The following is a 16,534-nucleotide window of genomic DNA, read 5'->3' on the forward strand; positions in this document are numbered from 1 at the left end:
GTTAAGTCTATGGGATTTTTCGGCCGCTTTTTTGCCCCTGGGGCAAATACCGCACTCGATCGCTTATAAAAGTCATAGCACACGTGTCCTCAATAGGTCGCTCGATTTGACACCTCATTCGTGGGTCTACGCCAAACGGTGCGGGACGAGTTAGGTGTCAAGTTTTGTTAAGAGATATAAAATAAAATAAAATAAAATAAAATAAAAATAATAAGTATGTGAGATTACAATAGTGATGCTTTGCAAGCACCACTAACTAGATAGGTACATTTCCTGAAGAAAATGTGAGTGGTGCTTGCCGTGGCAAAACTCGTCAAATAGCCTGCTTGAAAAGAACAGAAATTGTGGTCATAAATAAATCAACCCAGAAGTCTGTATAATGTTCTGGTGCAGAAATATGTGATTTGTTAGTAGGTTGCTAGGGTAACCCCATGTGGTTGCTAGGCAGTCACCATAGTGATACTAATCAAGTGTCCTTGCCATCCTGATTGAAATAAGTCAAACCGAAGTCTGTATGTTTTTGTGATGCAGAGATATGTGATTTGTTACTCTGTTGCTAGGGTAAGCCCATCTGGTTGCTAGGCAGTTACCATAGTGATACTAATCAAGTCTCCTGGCCATCCTGATTAAAATAAATCAACCCAGAATTCTCTTCAATTTTCTGGTGCAGAGATATGTGATTTGTTACTGGTTGCTAGGGTAACCCCTCCTTGTTGCTAGGCAGTTACCATAGTGATCATAATCAAGTGTCTTTGCCATCCTGATTGAAATAAACCAACCCAGAAGTATCTACGCTTTTCTGATGCAGAGATATGTGATTTGTTACTTGGTTGCTAGGGTAACCCCATATGGTTGCTAGGCAGTTACCATAGTGATACTAATGAAGTGTCCTTGCCATCCTGAGTAAAATAAGTCAACCCGAAGTCTCTACTGTTTTGTAGTGCAGAGATATGTGATTTGTTACTCGGTTGCTAGGGTAACCCCATCTGGTTGCTAGGCAGTTACCATAGTGATAGTAATCAGGTCTCCTTGCCATCCTGAGTGAAATAAACCAACCCAGAAGTCTGTACGCTTTTCTGATGCAGAGATATGTGATTTGTTACTTGGTTGCTAGGGTAACCCCATATGGTTGCTAGGCAGTTACCATAGTGATAGTAATGAAGTCTCCTTGCCATCCTGAGTGAAATAAGTCAACCCGAAATCTCTACAAATTTCTGGTGGAAAGATATGTGATTTGTTACTCGGTTGCTAGGTTAACCCCATCTGGTTTCTAGGCAGTTACCATAGTGATACTAATCAAGTCTCCTGGCCATCCTGATTAAAATAAATCAACCCAGAATTCTCTTCAATTTTCTGGTGCAGAGATATGTGATTTGTTACTCGGTTGCTAGGGTAACCCCTCCTTGTTGCTAGGCAGTTACCATAGTGATCATAATCAAGTGTCTTTGCCATCCTGATTGAAATAAACCAACCCAGAAGTATCTACGCTTTTCTGATGCAGAGATATGTGATTTGTTACTTGGTTGCTAGGGTAACCCCATATGGTTGCTAGGCAGTTACCATAGTGATACTAATGAAGTCTCCTTGCCATCCTGAGTAAAATAAGTCAACCCGAAGTCTCTACTGTTTTGTAGTGCAGAGATATGTGATTTGTTACTCGGTTGCTAGGGTAACCCCATCTGGTTGCTAGGCAGTTACCATAGTGATAGTAATCAAGTGTCCTTGCCATCCTGAGTGAAATAAATCAACCCAGAGGTCTGTGATATTTTCTGGTGCAGAGATATGTGATTTGTTACTTGGTTGCTAGGGTAACCCCATCTGGTTGCTAGGCAGTTACCATAGTGATAGTAATAAAGTGTCCTTGCCATCCTGAATGAAATAAATCAACCCAGAGGTCTGTACTATTTTGTGGTGCAGAGATATGTGATTTGTTACTCGGTTGCTAGGGTAACCCCATCTGGTTGCTAGGCAGTTACCATAGTGATACTAATCAAGTGTCCTTGCCAGCCTGATTGAAATAAGTCAACCCGAAGTCTCTATGTTTTTGTGATGCAGAGATATGTGATTTGTTACTCGGTTGCTAGGGTAAGCCCATCTGGTTGCTAGGCAGTTACCATAGTGATACTAATGAAGTGTCCTTTCCATCCTGATTGAAATAAGTCAACCCGAAGTCTCTACGCTTTTCTGATGCAGAGATATGTGATTTGTTACTCGGTTGCTAGGGTAACCCCATCTGGTTGCTAGGCAGTTACCATAGTGATACTAATCAAGTCTCCTTGCCATCCTGATTGAAATAAATCAACCCAGAAGTCTCTCTGATTTTCTGGTGCAGAGATATAGTTACTGCTAAACGGTTGCTAGGGTACTCTGTTTAGTTGCTAGGAGTGGCTTGGCAGCTGCCAATCATGAATCTCCAAAGGCTGCTTGTCAGTATGAATGATATAAACCAACTCCCATGCCTCTGTGACATTCAGAATGGAAGATATCCCTCTATGGATTTTGGTTGTTAAGGTGCTCGACAATGGTTGCTAGGGAGGGGCTAGGAAGTGTTGATTTGATGCATGATTGGCTGTTTGCTGTCCCGAGTCAAACGAGACCACCCTTGTGTTTCTATGACACTTCTATCCGGAGATATCCCTTTGATATGTTTCAATAGAAGTCTATGGGACTTGTTGCTAAGGTGCTCTTAATGGTTGCTAGGGCGTGGCTTGATAGCTTCACAATGATCCTGAGAGACTGATTGGTCGTCTGAGTAAAATGAGCCCACCCCTCGCCTCTATGACACTGTGATCCAGAGCTATGTTCAATACAAATCCCTATGCCTTTTCATTTCATGGGCCGCCCTACACCATTATAAGTCAATTGGGGCATTTTTGGGCAGCTCCTGCCCCCAGGGGTGCAACTTTTACCCCATATTGAGGTATGCTCTTACAGAGCCTGCCAGCCTCTTCAAATGTGGCAAATCACACGCTTCTACTGAAATCCTCGCTTGGAGCTGTGACGCTCAAAGTTTGTCTCAATGTTAAGTCTATGGGATTTTTCGGCCGCTTTTTGCCCCTGGGGCAAATACCGCACTCGATCAGCTATAAAAGTCATAGCACACGTGTCCTCAATAGGCCGCTCGATGTGACACCTCATTCGTGGGTCTACGCCAAACGGTGCGGGACGCAAGTTAGGTGCCGAAGTTTTGTTAAGAGATATAATAAAAATAAAAATAAAAAGTATAATAAGTATGTGAGATTACAATAGTGATGCTTTGCAAGCACCACTAACTAGATAGGTACATTTCCTGAAGAAAATGTGAGTGGTGCTTGCCGTGGCAAAACTCAGTCAAATAGCCTGCTTGAAAAGAACAGAAATTGTGGTCATAAATAAATCAACCCAGAAGTCTGTATAATTTTCTGGTGCAGAAATATGTGATTTGTTACTAGGTTGCTAGGGTAAGCCCATGTGGTTGCTATGCAGTTAGCAAGGTAATACAATACATGGCTCCTTTCCATCCTGAGTGAAATAAGTCAACCCAAAAATCTGTACTGTTTTCTGGTGCAGAGATATGTGATTTGTTACTCGGTTGCTAGGGTAACCCCATGTGGTTGCTAGGCAGTTACCATAGTGATACTAATCAAGTGTCCTTGCCATCCTGATTGAAATAAGTCAACCCGGAAGTCTCTATGTTTTTGTGATGCAGAGATATGTGATTTGTTACTCGGTTGCTAGGGTAAGCCCATCTGGTTGCTAGGCAGTTACCATAGTGATACTAATGAAGTCTCCTTTCCATCCTGATTGAAATAAGTCAACCCGAAGTCTCTACGCTTTTCTGATGCAGAGATATGTGATTTGTTACTCGGTTGCTAGGGTAACCCCATCTGGTTGCTAGGCAGTTACCATAGTGATACTAATCAAGTGTCCTTGCCATCCTGATTGAAATAAATCAACCCAGAAGTCTCTCCGATTTTCTGGTGCAGAGATATAGTTACTGCTAAACGGTTGCTAGGGTACTCTGTGTAGTTGCTAGGGAGTGGCTTGGCAGCTGCCAATCATGAATCTCCAAAGGCTGCTTGTCAGTATGAATGATATAAACCAACTCCCATGCCTCTGTGACATTGAGAATGGAAGATATCCCTCTATGGATTTTGGTTGTTAAGGTGCTTGACAATGGTTGCTAGGGAGGGGCTAGGAAGTGTTGATTTGATGCATGATTGGCTGTTTGCTGTCCCGAGTCAAACGAGACCACCCTTGTGTTTCTATGACACTTCTATCCGGAGATATCCCTTTGATCTGTTTCAATAGAAGTGTATGGGACTTGTTGCTAAGGTGCTCTTAATGGTTGCTAGGGCGTGGCTTGATAGCTTCACAATGATCCTGAGAGACTGATTGGTCGTCTGAGTAAAATGAGCCCACCCCTCGTCTCTATGACACTGTGATCCAGAGCTATGTTCAATACAAATCCCTATGCCTTTTCATTTCATGGGCCGTCCTACACCATTATAAGTCAATTGGGGCATTTTTGGGCAGCTCCTGCCCCCAGGGGTGCAACTTTTACCCCATATTGAGGTATGCTCTTACAGAGGCTGCCAGCCTCTTCAAATGTGGCAAATCACACGTTTCTACTGAAATCCTCGCTTGGAGCTGTGACGCGTCAAAGTTTGTCTCAATGTTAAGTCTATGGGATTTTTCGGCCGCTTTTTTGCCCCTGGGGCAAATACCGTACCCGATCGACTTATAAAAGTCATAGCACACGTGTCCTCAATAGGTCGTTCGATTTGACACCTCATTCGTGGGTCTACGCCAAACGGTGCGGGACGAGTTAGGTGCCGAAGTTTTGTTAAGAGATATAAAAATAAAAATAAAAATAAAAATAAAAATAATAATAAGTATGTGAGATTACAATAGTGATGCTTTGCAAGCACCACTAAAAATAAAAAGTATAATAAGTATGTGAGATTACAATAGTGATGCTTTGCAAGCACCACTAATAAAAATAAAAAGTATAATAAGTATGTGAGATTACAATAGTGATGCTTTGCAAGCACCACTAAATAAAAAGTATAATAAGTATGTGAGATTACAATAGTGATGCTTTGCAAGCACCACTAATAAAAAGTATAATAAGTATGTGAGATTACAATAGTGATGCTTTGCAAGCACCACTAATAAGTATGTGAGATTACAATAGTGATGCTTTGCAAGCACCACTAATAAGTATGTGAGATTACAATAGTGATGCTTTGCAAGCACCACTAATAATAAAAATAATAAGTATGTGAGATTACAATAGTGATGCTTTGCAAGCACCACTAATAAGTATGTGAGATTACAATAGTGATGCTTTGCAAGCACCACTAATAAGTATGTGAGATTACAATAGTGATGCTTTGCAAGCACCACTAATAAGTATGTGAGATTACAATAGTGATGCTTTGCAAGCACCACTAATAATAAGTATGTGAGATTACAATAGTGATGCTTTGCAAGCACCACTAATAAAAATAATAAGTATGTGAGATTACAATAGTGATGCTTTGCAAGCACCACTAATAAGTATGTGAGATTACAATAGTGATGCTTTGCAAGCACCACTAATAAGTATGTGAGATTACAATAGTGATGCTTTGCAAGCACCACTAATAAAAATAATAAGTATGTGAGATTACAATAGTGATGCTTTGCAAGCACCACTAATAAAAATAATAAGTATGTGAGATTACAATAGTGATGCTTTGCAAGCACCACTAATAAGTATGTGAGATTACAATAGTGATGCTTTGCAAGCACCACTAATAAGTATGTGAGATTACAATAGTGATGCTTTGCAAGCACCACTAATAATAATAAAAATAATAAGTATGTGAGATTACAATAGTGATGCTTTGCAAGCACCACTAATAAGTATGTGAGATTACAATAGTGATGCTTTGCAAGCACCACTAATAAGTATGTGAGATTACAATAGTGATGCTTTGCAAGCACCACTAATAAGTATGTGAGATTACAATAGTGATGCTTTGCAAGCACCACTAATAAGTATGTGAGATTACAATAGTGATGCTTTGCAAGCACCACTAATAAGTATGTGAGATTACAATAGTGATGCTTTGCAAGCACCACTAATAAATATGTGAGATTACAATAGTGATGCTTTGCAAGCACCACTAATAAGAATCAGAATAATAATAAGTTTAAGTAGGATTTCATTAAGTTGGCTCTCACAAGCCAACTTAATTACATTCAAGGTTCGATAGCGTGAAAAACTGAGGACTTGTGTCGACAAATGCCCATCACTATGACAAACTTGTCAAACTGTCTATATGTGAAACAAGTGATTGCAACTTTCTCTTAAAGTGACATGCACACATAAATGGGCGGCCACTGTTTTCGAAATCCTTCATTTGTGTCAGAAACTTAATTAATCTGATATTTAAATGAGGATTAAAACAGAAAGGAACCCGCAAAATAAATGCAGTCACACACCAGATGGTGTCCACGATGCTTGTTTGTTTAGTTTTTTGAAGGTGCACTCATACAATATACACTCAGTAATTTTTTAATGTATGTCGTCTTAGGGCAGAGATGCAGCATTCAAATGCAGTAGTTTTCAGTTAATGATGTCATTGTTGAAATTCACAGTTTACAGTCAGCAATGATTAGTTTAATCCACTTTTGAAAATGTCCAAGAATAAGGCGGCTACTGAAATTAAACGAGTAGTGTTCGGCTAGTCATGTGATTCCAACATGGCAGTCCCTGTGAGGGGACCCTCTCCATGTAGAATAAAACCTCTTATCCATCATATTTTTCAGTGTGAATTATTCTGCCATTATTCTCCTTGAATGTTGACCTCTTCTGGTATAATCCATCTCCAGCTATTTTAGCGACACAAAAATACTACATTATGTTGTTTTATAAAGCAAGCTGGGAATATATGCCATCATATTATCATTTATCATTATTTTTATAAACACATTGGTTTATAGCACAAATATTTTGACTGTTTATCGCATTTTTCAATAATTTTATCATACGCTGTTGCATATGCAGAATTAATTATCATTGTTTGAAATAAAGAAAGGCAACATCTGAGGTTTTGCAGATAAATATAATGGAGGAATACATGGAGAGACATAAACTGAATCGTCATGCTCTTTGTAAAGTAAGAAGCAGATTTTATTATCGTCCCTTCAATAACAACACTGCAACAAGTGAATAATTTCAGGTACTCTATAAATGCTAACGTTAGAAAAGTATCCGGCATTAGGATATTTTTCTGCTGTACATCCTGTGGTTGTGTAATAGTTTATAAGCCCATGTCACTACATTCTGGTCTTATTATCCTTCTAGTTATTTACATCGCGGTCAATGACTATGGAACCCAGGAACATAAATGCTTGCTTACTTCTGTGTTGCATAATAAGGTGGATAAGGTCACTGATACAACTGGAGTCTTAATCTCACATGAGTGCTCATGATTTTATACATATCAAAATTACAATGTATTTCTTAATGAATACAACTTTTTAATGAGGAAGAAAATACTGAGTGCACCTTTAAATAATAGTTTATTAATTGTATGGCTACATGTTCATACTGAGCTATTGTTCATGAATATTTCATTATCAGTCCCATGAACTCCAATGAATTATAACCATGAAATCCACATTCTAGTATTTGCAGCCAAATTATTTTTTTTTTTTACCTAGGATGGCTCATCATGCCACATAATGCCTATATTCTGCAGGAAAGGTTTTGTCGAGTTCGTCAGACTTGTTTGACTGATTCAACATGGATGGTTTTCTAAATTAGGAACCAATGTTTGAAGGTGGTATGTTTTGTCGGACGATTTTGGCGGAACACGTCCTGTACTGTTGAAACTAGCGAACTCACCCTCCCACTGTTGAAGGTAAGAAATTCATGACAAATATCTATAATGTCGTGCTGAGCTGCATTAAATATCACCAACATAGACATAAACATCTGTGTTTTTTGCATACATTAAACAGCTATTCGAACTTCATGTTTATTGTTAATTTAGTAGTAAACCGGTTAGCTAACGGCAGATGCTCGTTCGCACATGTTTATATCAAAACAAAGGGTAAACTATATGAAAACATAGTGGGAAAATAAGATTCATGCAACTTTTAAGAGTTTTGCAATATAGTTTATTTGAAAAATATTCATGATGTGCTATTTTTAACAAGCTCGGTGGTGTCTGACGACTTAGTTGAAGTATAACCTGACTTGTCATTGAATGAAGGGGGGTTTAACCAATCAAATGCAAAGACGAATCATAGTGCCGCCCTCTTTCTCTGTACCGTCCAATCAGTGAAAGAGTTCCGGTCTCTGATTCATTATGAACTCCAACTTGTCCTTACTTACATTGCCAGCTATTGTTTTGTGCCATTTTAGTAAGTCATCTTCAAACCAGATTTTACATATCTCATATGATTATTTTGACTTTTTATAGATTTGCTTTTCATCATGTTCTTGACAAGATCAGAATACGACAGGTTAGTTGAGGAATTATCTTTATTTTTTCTACTGAATATCTTTTTGTATTTTATATTTATGATATCAGTTGCTACTTGTTATAGTAGTTTCTTGGATATTTACTTCTTATGGTGCAATAGAAATTCAAAACATAAAATTTCACAATCTTGTCTTGGAACTTTCACTTTCAGTTTTGCCAGTGTAATAACTGCACTAACTGTACTGCGTATTACAATGTGTGCAATTTCTTTTAATTGCATATTTGAATGTACCACATTAAAATTTTTCTATCCTCAGAGGGGTAAACACTTTCTCTCCAGAAGGAAGACTTTTTCAAGTAGAATATGCCATTGAAGCTATCAAGGTAGACCTTATTTCTCATGTAGAACATGTAGAGTTATTTGTCTTTTTTTCTCTACAGTGACAAAAACACAAATCGAACAGAAAAGTATATAATGTATACATATAATATGAAATGATATTTATTAGCAGAATATTGTTTCATGTCTAACTGTCCCATTTTGCTACATGTCAGTGTTGTGGCAAATGTTTGCTTTGTCTTTCTTTTTAAGTTGGGTTCCACGGCCATTGGCATTCAGACATCGGAGGGGGTATGTCTCGCTGTCGAGAAGAGAATAACTTCTCCTTTGATGGAGCCCAGCAGCATTGAGAAGATTGTAGAGATTGATTCTCATATTGGTAACACAACTATGTATATATATATTTACACTTACACATTTATTTATTATAAATATTTATGTTTTTTTTCTTCTTTTTATTGTTATGTGTGTCTATAATATATGGCTGCAACTAACTTTTATTTTTCTAATCCACTAATCTAATTTTAGAATCATTATTCGGGCGAACGATTAATCATTAGCTCTTAACTGACTATTCAGCTTGTGCCTAACGTAAAAGGTTGTATTAAATGTGCTTACTAACAATAAAGAGGACAAAATCATCTTTTAAATATACCTTTAAATTACATTCACTGATTCAAAGGGGAAAAATTACTTGGATTTTTATTGTTTAATTAATACAAAATTTCAATACAAAAAATCCAACTGTTAAGTGTTTTTGTCTTGTTTTCCATTTAACATGATCTAAAAATTCTTAAAACAAGATACATTTACTTGAGAAGCAACATATAAGATACTTAAAGCAAGTCTAAGAGAATTTATCTTAAATATAAGTGTATATTGTTAAGTGTATTTTTTCACTTCTTCATACCAGTGCAGTAAAGAAAATGACAGTGACATGACATTTCATTTCAGTGAAATGAATTGACGGTAAAGTTCAATGACAGTGCCAGTGCAGTAAAGAAAAAAATATACTCATATTCAACATATATGCTCTAAAACAAATCTAAATATCTTAAATGTTGCTTTGCAGGTATATGTATCTTGTTTTAAGGATTTTTTTTTACATTTTAAAATTGAAATTAATTAAATATTATATATTTTTTATAATTATTAAAAAAATGTTCTTCTGCAGTATAGCTGTTAAAGTATATGTACATAAGGAGTTTTAGATATTTATATTGGAAAACAAACCAAAAAAGACCAATAAAAAAAATAAAATGTTTTTGCATTGTATAATGGCTAAGACTACATCCTCTCACCTTTTTTCACTTGATTTCGATCCATATTTAACTCACAAAAAACAAACTCTTTCTTCTATATTGTGCTGTGTATCACTGAATTTCTTCACCATATACACACCGTGACACTCGTATTATAATTCACTATGTCGTGAGCAATCACTATAAACAAAATCTAGCTGCAGCAAACGTGCGCCAGTAATGAGCGTCTCCGCGCGAGACTCCCGAGATTGGGAGGGGTGATTGTGGGGTTTAAATGTTTGAATGATTACATTTAGATATGCATTTTCTTTTATTGTTTTGCTCTTGTATATATGTTTTGTGGAATTAATAAAAAATCACCCTCACATTATTCCAGTCTCGTATGACTTTCTTACTTCCACTGAAGACTATAAGAGTCATTAGGCAGAATGTTTGCCTCTGTCACCTTTCACTTTGGGTGCTAACATTCTGCCTGACAACTCTGTGTGTTCCATGGAGGACAGAAGTTATATGGATTTGGAACACAGTGAAGGTGAGAACTATCCCCTTTAAGAGAACATGCTCTCGGTGGGTGCCGGGTAATAAAGGTAGTTGTGAAGAACTGATTGTGTTCATTTCTTATCACAGGCTGTGCAATGAGTGGCTTAATAGCTGATGCTAAAACACTTATTGACAAAGCAAGAGTGGAAACACAGGTGAGAAGTTTCTTCAGAGTCTACGGTGTCACTACTGTAATGTTGTAATATTCCAGATTTGAAACACTCCAGATTCAATAGACCATATCTTAAGCACTGTTGTGTTTTTTTTGTTTTCTGCAGAACCATTGGTTTACATACAATGAGACAATGACAGTGGAGAGCATAACGCAGGCTGTGTCTAACCTCGCTCTGCAGTTTGGTGAGGAGGATGCTGATCCTGGTGCAATGGTAAGACCAGTCTGCATTAAAGGAATAGTTCACCCAAAAATGTAAATTCTCTCATTATTTACTCATGCTCATGCCATCCCAGATACGTGTGACTTACTTTCTTCTGCAGAACACAAATTAAGGTATTTAGAAGAATATTTCAGCTCTGTAGGTCCTCACAATGCGGGTGCATTGGTGCCAACATTTTGAAGGATCAAAATCCACATAAAGGGAGCATAAAGTAATCTATATGACTCCAGTGGTTAAATCCATATCTCCAGAAGTGATATGATAGGTATGAGTGAGAAACAGATACATTTTTAAGTAATTTTTATTTACTTTTATTTTCCTCCCTGCTCAGAAGGGGGCGATATGCACAATTAATGTGAATTACCAAAAACAGTAGAAGAATTGGAAAGTGAAAGTGGATTGGAGATTGACTGAGGAGGGAGGAGATTTTATAGTAAAAATAAAAATACTTAAATATTGATATTTCTCACCCACACCTATTATATCTCTTCAGAAAATATGGATTTAACCACCAGTGTCATCTGGAGTATTTTTATTTTGTCCTTATGGGGATTTTGGAGCTTCAAAATTTGGCACCCATTCACTTGCATTGTATGGACCTACAGAGCTGAGAAATTCTCTTCACAATCTTTGTTTGTGTTCAGCAGATGAAAAAGTCATACTTGGATGGCATGAGGGTGAGTAAACAATGAGAGAATTTTTTATTTTTTTTTAAAGCACCATTTGCTACAGTATACTTTTAAAAATTATATACTAGGGGCCTGGGTAGCTCAGCAAGTAAAGACGTTGACAACCACCCCTGGAGTCATGAGTTCGAATCCAGGGTGTGCTGAGTGACTCCAGCCAGTTCTCCTAAGGAACCAAATTGGCCCGGATGCTAGGAAGGGTAGAGTCACATTGGGATACCTTGTTGCCGCTATAATGTGGTTCTCGCTCTTGGTGGGGCACGTAGTGAGTTTTGCATGGATGCCATGGAGAATAGCGTGAAGTCTCCACGGTCAACAAGCCACGTGATAAGATGCATGGATTGACGGTCTCAGACACGGAGGCAACTGAGATTCATCATAATTTTAATTGGGTCACTATGCCACCACAAGTAATTAAAGCGCATTGGGGAGAAAAAAGTTATATACAGCAGTTATGCTTATCACACACACTGTTAAATTACTTTCAATTTAATTGAATTGTGAAATGTTAACACTTATTTGAATTGAAAACCTTTATGAATATTTCTGTTGTCACTATCATATATCATTGTGACAGCTGGCAACCAGTAAACACCATGAGAGCATCACACATAGCATAGATATTTTCAAAAATAAGATAAATATGTCTGTTACGAGCTCCAAAACCGCTGTAGTGAGAAATCATTAGTATCTATGATTTGTTTACCATGGTGTTTGTGTTTTTTTTTTTTATAACAACAATCACTCATTTTAAGCAACTGCATAAAGATGCAGGTTTAACTCTGGGTTCTCATAAATAGAGCTTGGATGAGTGCTTGATGAGAGATTGAGAGCACCTAGAGTGAGAGCACGCATGTTGGAAAGTGAAACTGAAAGCGTGCACGATTACTCAAACTGTCTCTACCGCACCACACCGTCTGACTGTCTCGACTCACTTTACATCACATAAACTCAGATTTGTATTGACATCTTTATTTGTTGTTTAATTCGTTTTTACATCCGTTTGAAAGATCTTTGTCCTCTCTGTGCGTTTTGCTGCGAGTCAGAAATACTACCATAATGACTCTTGAAAATGGGCACTTTAATATTCATACACCTTTTTAAACAAATCAGCAAATTCATCTCAATTACAACATGTCTGAAAGTGTATATTTGCAAATGCTTAGTTTTTTGCCAATAACTCACCCTCCAGTGTCCGATCACAGATTTAAGACGAAGATCGGCGGCTGATTGATGGGTGCACAACTAGTTTTCACTATCTCCCTGTAAAAGGTCTTATTTCATTCCACTTGATGCCAGCAAATACTTGGCAATTATGTTGTTCCTGTATCACCTTCCATCACATTAAACAGATCTGAAATGTAGCAACTCAGTTTAGCACTCGTACATGCGCTAGTACATAGACGACAAGTGTATTTAGACCTTCCTCAGTGTTGCATCGAACATCTCTGCTTCTGAGTTGTCCAGAAGCTCAATTGTGTCATTGGATTGCTGAGATCCTCAGCTTTGTGGTGATATATAACATTTAATCATCAATAGTTATTTTATGTAACATGCAAAAGTGGATACTAAGCTTTCAAATGGTATCGCATATGCCTGACTTGTGGATCCGGGGACATTTATTTTGTAATCCTTAACTTATTACACACTCCTGGATGCGCCCAGTTGTTGTTTTTTTTAGCTCACTGCAGAAGAGTTTTATTTGAAATTTCAGATTAAAACCAGAACAGGCTGAAATATTTCCTTTTTGTTTTTTAGAGTCGTCCTTTTGGTGTAGCTCTGCTTTTTGGAGGCTTGGATGAGAAAGGACCTCAACTGTAAGCAGACTCTGCATTGTTTATAATGTTTATCTACCTAAAAATGCCTTAAGATACAACTGTTTTTTTTTTTTTACATAGCTGGATTTTATTTATTTTAGTAAAATATTAATTCTGCTTCATGGAATAATTCATCCCCCCAAAAAATTTACTCACCATCATGTTGTTTCAAACCCATATGACTGACTATTCCTCCATGTAACACAAAAGGGAGATGTTATGCAGAATAGTAGCCCCAGTCACCATTAGGATGTACATGCTTAAAACAAAATCAATGTAAAAAAAAACAAAAACATTGAAAAATTCTAACAAATGTTTTTTTTTCTTAATTGGTTTTGTTAATAAACTGTGGAAATCACACTGAACTCTTTGACAGATTCCACATGGACCCTTCAGGCACTTTTGTCCAGTGTGATGCCAGGGCTATTGGCTCAGCATCCGAGGGTGCTCAGAGCTCTCTGCAGGAAGTCTATCACAAGGTGTGTTCATCCACCCTTTCCTCTTCATCTCCTTTTCTTTGAGCTTTAATGGAAAGTGTTTGGTTGAAATGGTAATTTCAGCATACTGTCCGGAAACAAAGACTGAATCTGATTGCATCAAATAATGTGTTGTTGTAGTGCTTTAATTATAGCACAGGATAAGTAGAATTTACAAATCACTCCTTTTTGTTTTTATTAGCATTTTCCATACTGTCCCAACTTTTCCACAATTGGGGTTATAAGCATCATGTATGCTTATTTCTAATTTTAAAGGGATAATTCACCCAAAATTTTAAATTATCATCATTTACTCACCATAATGCTATCCCAGATGTGTATGACTTTCTTTCTTCAGCAAAACACAAACAAAGATTTTTCAAAACATATCTCAGGTCCATACAAGGCAAATGAATGGTGATCATAATTTTGTAGCTTTAAAAATAACATAAAGGACACAAAAGTAATCCATATGACTCCAGTGTGTAAATCCATATCGTCAGAAGCATTATAATATGTGTGGGGGAGAAACAACAATATTTAAGTCCCTTTTACCCTAAATCTCTTCTTTAACTTTTAAATGGCACCTCATGTGACTTTCACATGTAAAAGTGAAAGTGGAGATTTAGAGTGAAAAAAGGACACATTTTGATCTAGTTCACACTCACGCATATTATATGCTTCTGAAGATATGGATTTAACCACTGGAGTTTTGTGGCTTACTTCTGTTACCTTTGACATTTTTGGAGCTACAAAGATCTGATCACCATTCACTTGCGTTGCATGGACCTTCAGAGATGAGAAATTCTTCTTAAAATCTTTGTTTGTGTTCTACTGAAGAAAGAAAGTCATACACATCTGGGATGGCATGATGGTGTGTAGTTGACGAGAATTTATATTTTAGGGTGAACGATCCCTTTAAGAGTCTTTTCTATTCTGCCATAGCCAGGTTATATTAAGAGAGTGTTATCTCAGAGGAACGTGTTTGCTCATTCTTAAAAGAAACTTACACCCATAAATTAAGCCACGTGCTTAAGCAATAAGAGTCCCTTTTTTAAATCTACTCCACCCATTTACACATTCCAGGACATCATGCTTCTACTAGTGTAACTTTAGTCACTAGACTTGGCACCCATGTGACTGTGCAATCTAATAAACATCAGCCTGTGTCCAAAAGACTTCTCCACAAATGTAATTACTTTCAAGAATTCCTAGTCACTCTGAATGCATGAGAGTTCAGATCTGTTGACACTGCCTTTCTCCACAAGGCATTAATAAAATCTCGGTTAATCTTTTGCAGTCCATGACGTTAAAGGATGCCATCAAGTCTTCTCTCACTATCTTGAAACAAGTGATGGAGGAGAAGCTGAATGCCACTAACATTGAGGTAATGCACAAATGATCCACCTAACATGGTGTTTATCATGAAAAATACAAATTAAAGTCATGAATCACATTGTCTTTCTATCTTTTAAAATAGAAAAGCTTTTTGTACTATGAAAACGTACTGTATTTTTGAGAAAATACATTTTTTTACCCCAGTCCAATAGACCTTTTGTTGAAAATTATCTCCAAAAACAACTTGTTCAGATTCAGAACTTCTGCGACTTTTTTTGTCAGACAGATACATCAAATACATCACTTGTGTTGTTTTATGAATCTGTCACAATGTAATGCAGGATTTGACCCTTTTAGTGTTCGCTTGACAAAGGTTCTAACATTTAATACTCCTTTACTCTTCCTTCCAGCTTGCCACAATTGAGCCAGGCAAGACCTTTCACATGTACACAAAAGAAGAGCTTGAGGATGTAATTAAGGATATCTAGAGCTGAACAAAGCTGTGCTAAGCCCAACTGATGTTCAATAAAGAAATCGAATGTAATTTGTGTGAATCATCACACGTCAATTGCAATGTAATGATCTGGATGCTTCCTACGGATTTTCTCTTGTCAATTCAAAACTTTCTATGGTTCTGTACCATCACAGAACAGCAGATCTTGTAATTGAAATGGGGGGGATATTTGTTACAAACCACTGTTAATAAACAGTTGTTGAAAAAAAGTGACATTTGAGTGTTTTCTGTTTCACAAGTGATTGTGGAGTCGAGATGTGCTATTATATGTTCTAATAAAACTTCCACTTGTTTTTACATATTTATTTTTTACTATTATTATGAAATGTGGAAAATGACCATATGGGAAGGTGTATTCAAACATTTGGCTAGTTTGGAAGTTGTCTTTGTGTTGATATTGCATTATACAACACATGCCATAATATTTTCTGCAAGACTAAATGTTGGAGTGTGATCAGTAGGATAGGCCTCTTATTAATCTCATACATATGTTATCACAATAATACCTGTATATTTCCCCCCTTATTTATTAATTTCACCAAATACTGCTGTTATGTAAAGATCTCTTGAGGTTACACTTTTAGGGTTTGCAAATTTGTCACTCACATGGTAGCTTTGTTGCCATTTGTAATAGGACCGTGCAATCTGTAAAGTGTCTTGGACAGCAGTGGTCGTGGTTAACCCATTTCTTGACGCAAATTTAC

General features: G+C 37.1%; 1 protein-coding gene across 1 annotated transcript; it reads left to right on the forward strand.

Moving 5' to 3' along the window:
* The first annotated feature begins 7,838 nt into the window (after positions 1-7,838).
* Positions 7,839-16,029, forward strand: LOC127632750 (proteasome subunit alpha type-5). The gene is made up of 10 exons (XM_052111508.1): positions 7,839-7,895; positions 8,460-8,502; positions 8,780-8,846; positions 9,055-9,181; positions 10,692-10,759; positions 10,883-10,990; positions 13,444-13,502; positions 13,879-13,981; positions 15,279-15,365; positions 15,727-16,029. Exons 2-10 carry the CDS (start codon positions 8,474-8,476, stop codon positions 15,802-15,804), a joined length of 726 nt encoding a protein of 241 aa, XP_051967468.1. The 5' UTR covers positions 7,839-7,895; positions 8,460-8,473; the 3' UTR covers positions 15,805-16,029.
* Positions 16,030-16,534: the final 505 nt, after the last annotated feature.

Source organism: Xyrauchen texanus, chromosome 39 (assembly GCF_025860055.1).
Source record: "Xyrauchen texanus isolate HMW12.3.18 chromosome 39, RBS_HiC_50CHRs, whole genome shotgun sequence".
Taxonomy (NCBI): Eukaryota; Metazoa; Chordata; class Actinopteri; order Cypriniformes; family Catostomidae; genus Xyrauchen; species Xyrauchen texanus.

Bases quoted from the DNA above. Each gene is read 5' to 3' on its own strand.
- LOC127632750 (XM_052111508.1), top strand. From the start codon at position 8,474: ATGTTCTTGACAAGATCAGAATACGACAG. The intron at 10,991-13,443 runs GTAAGACCAGTC...TTTGTTTTTTAG, and splicing joins ATGCTGATCCTGGTGCAATG to AGTCGTCCTTTTGGTGTAGC. The intron at 15,366-15,726 runs GTAATGCACAAA...TCTTCCTTCCAG, and splicing joins TGAATGCCACTAACATTGAG to CTTGCCACAATTGAGCCAGG.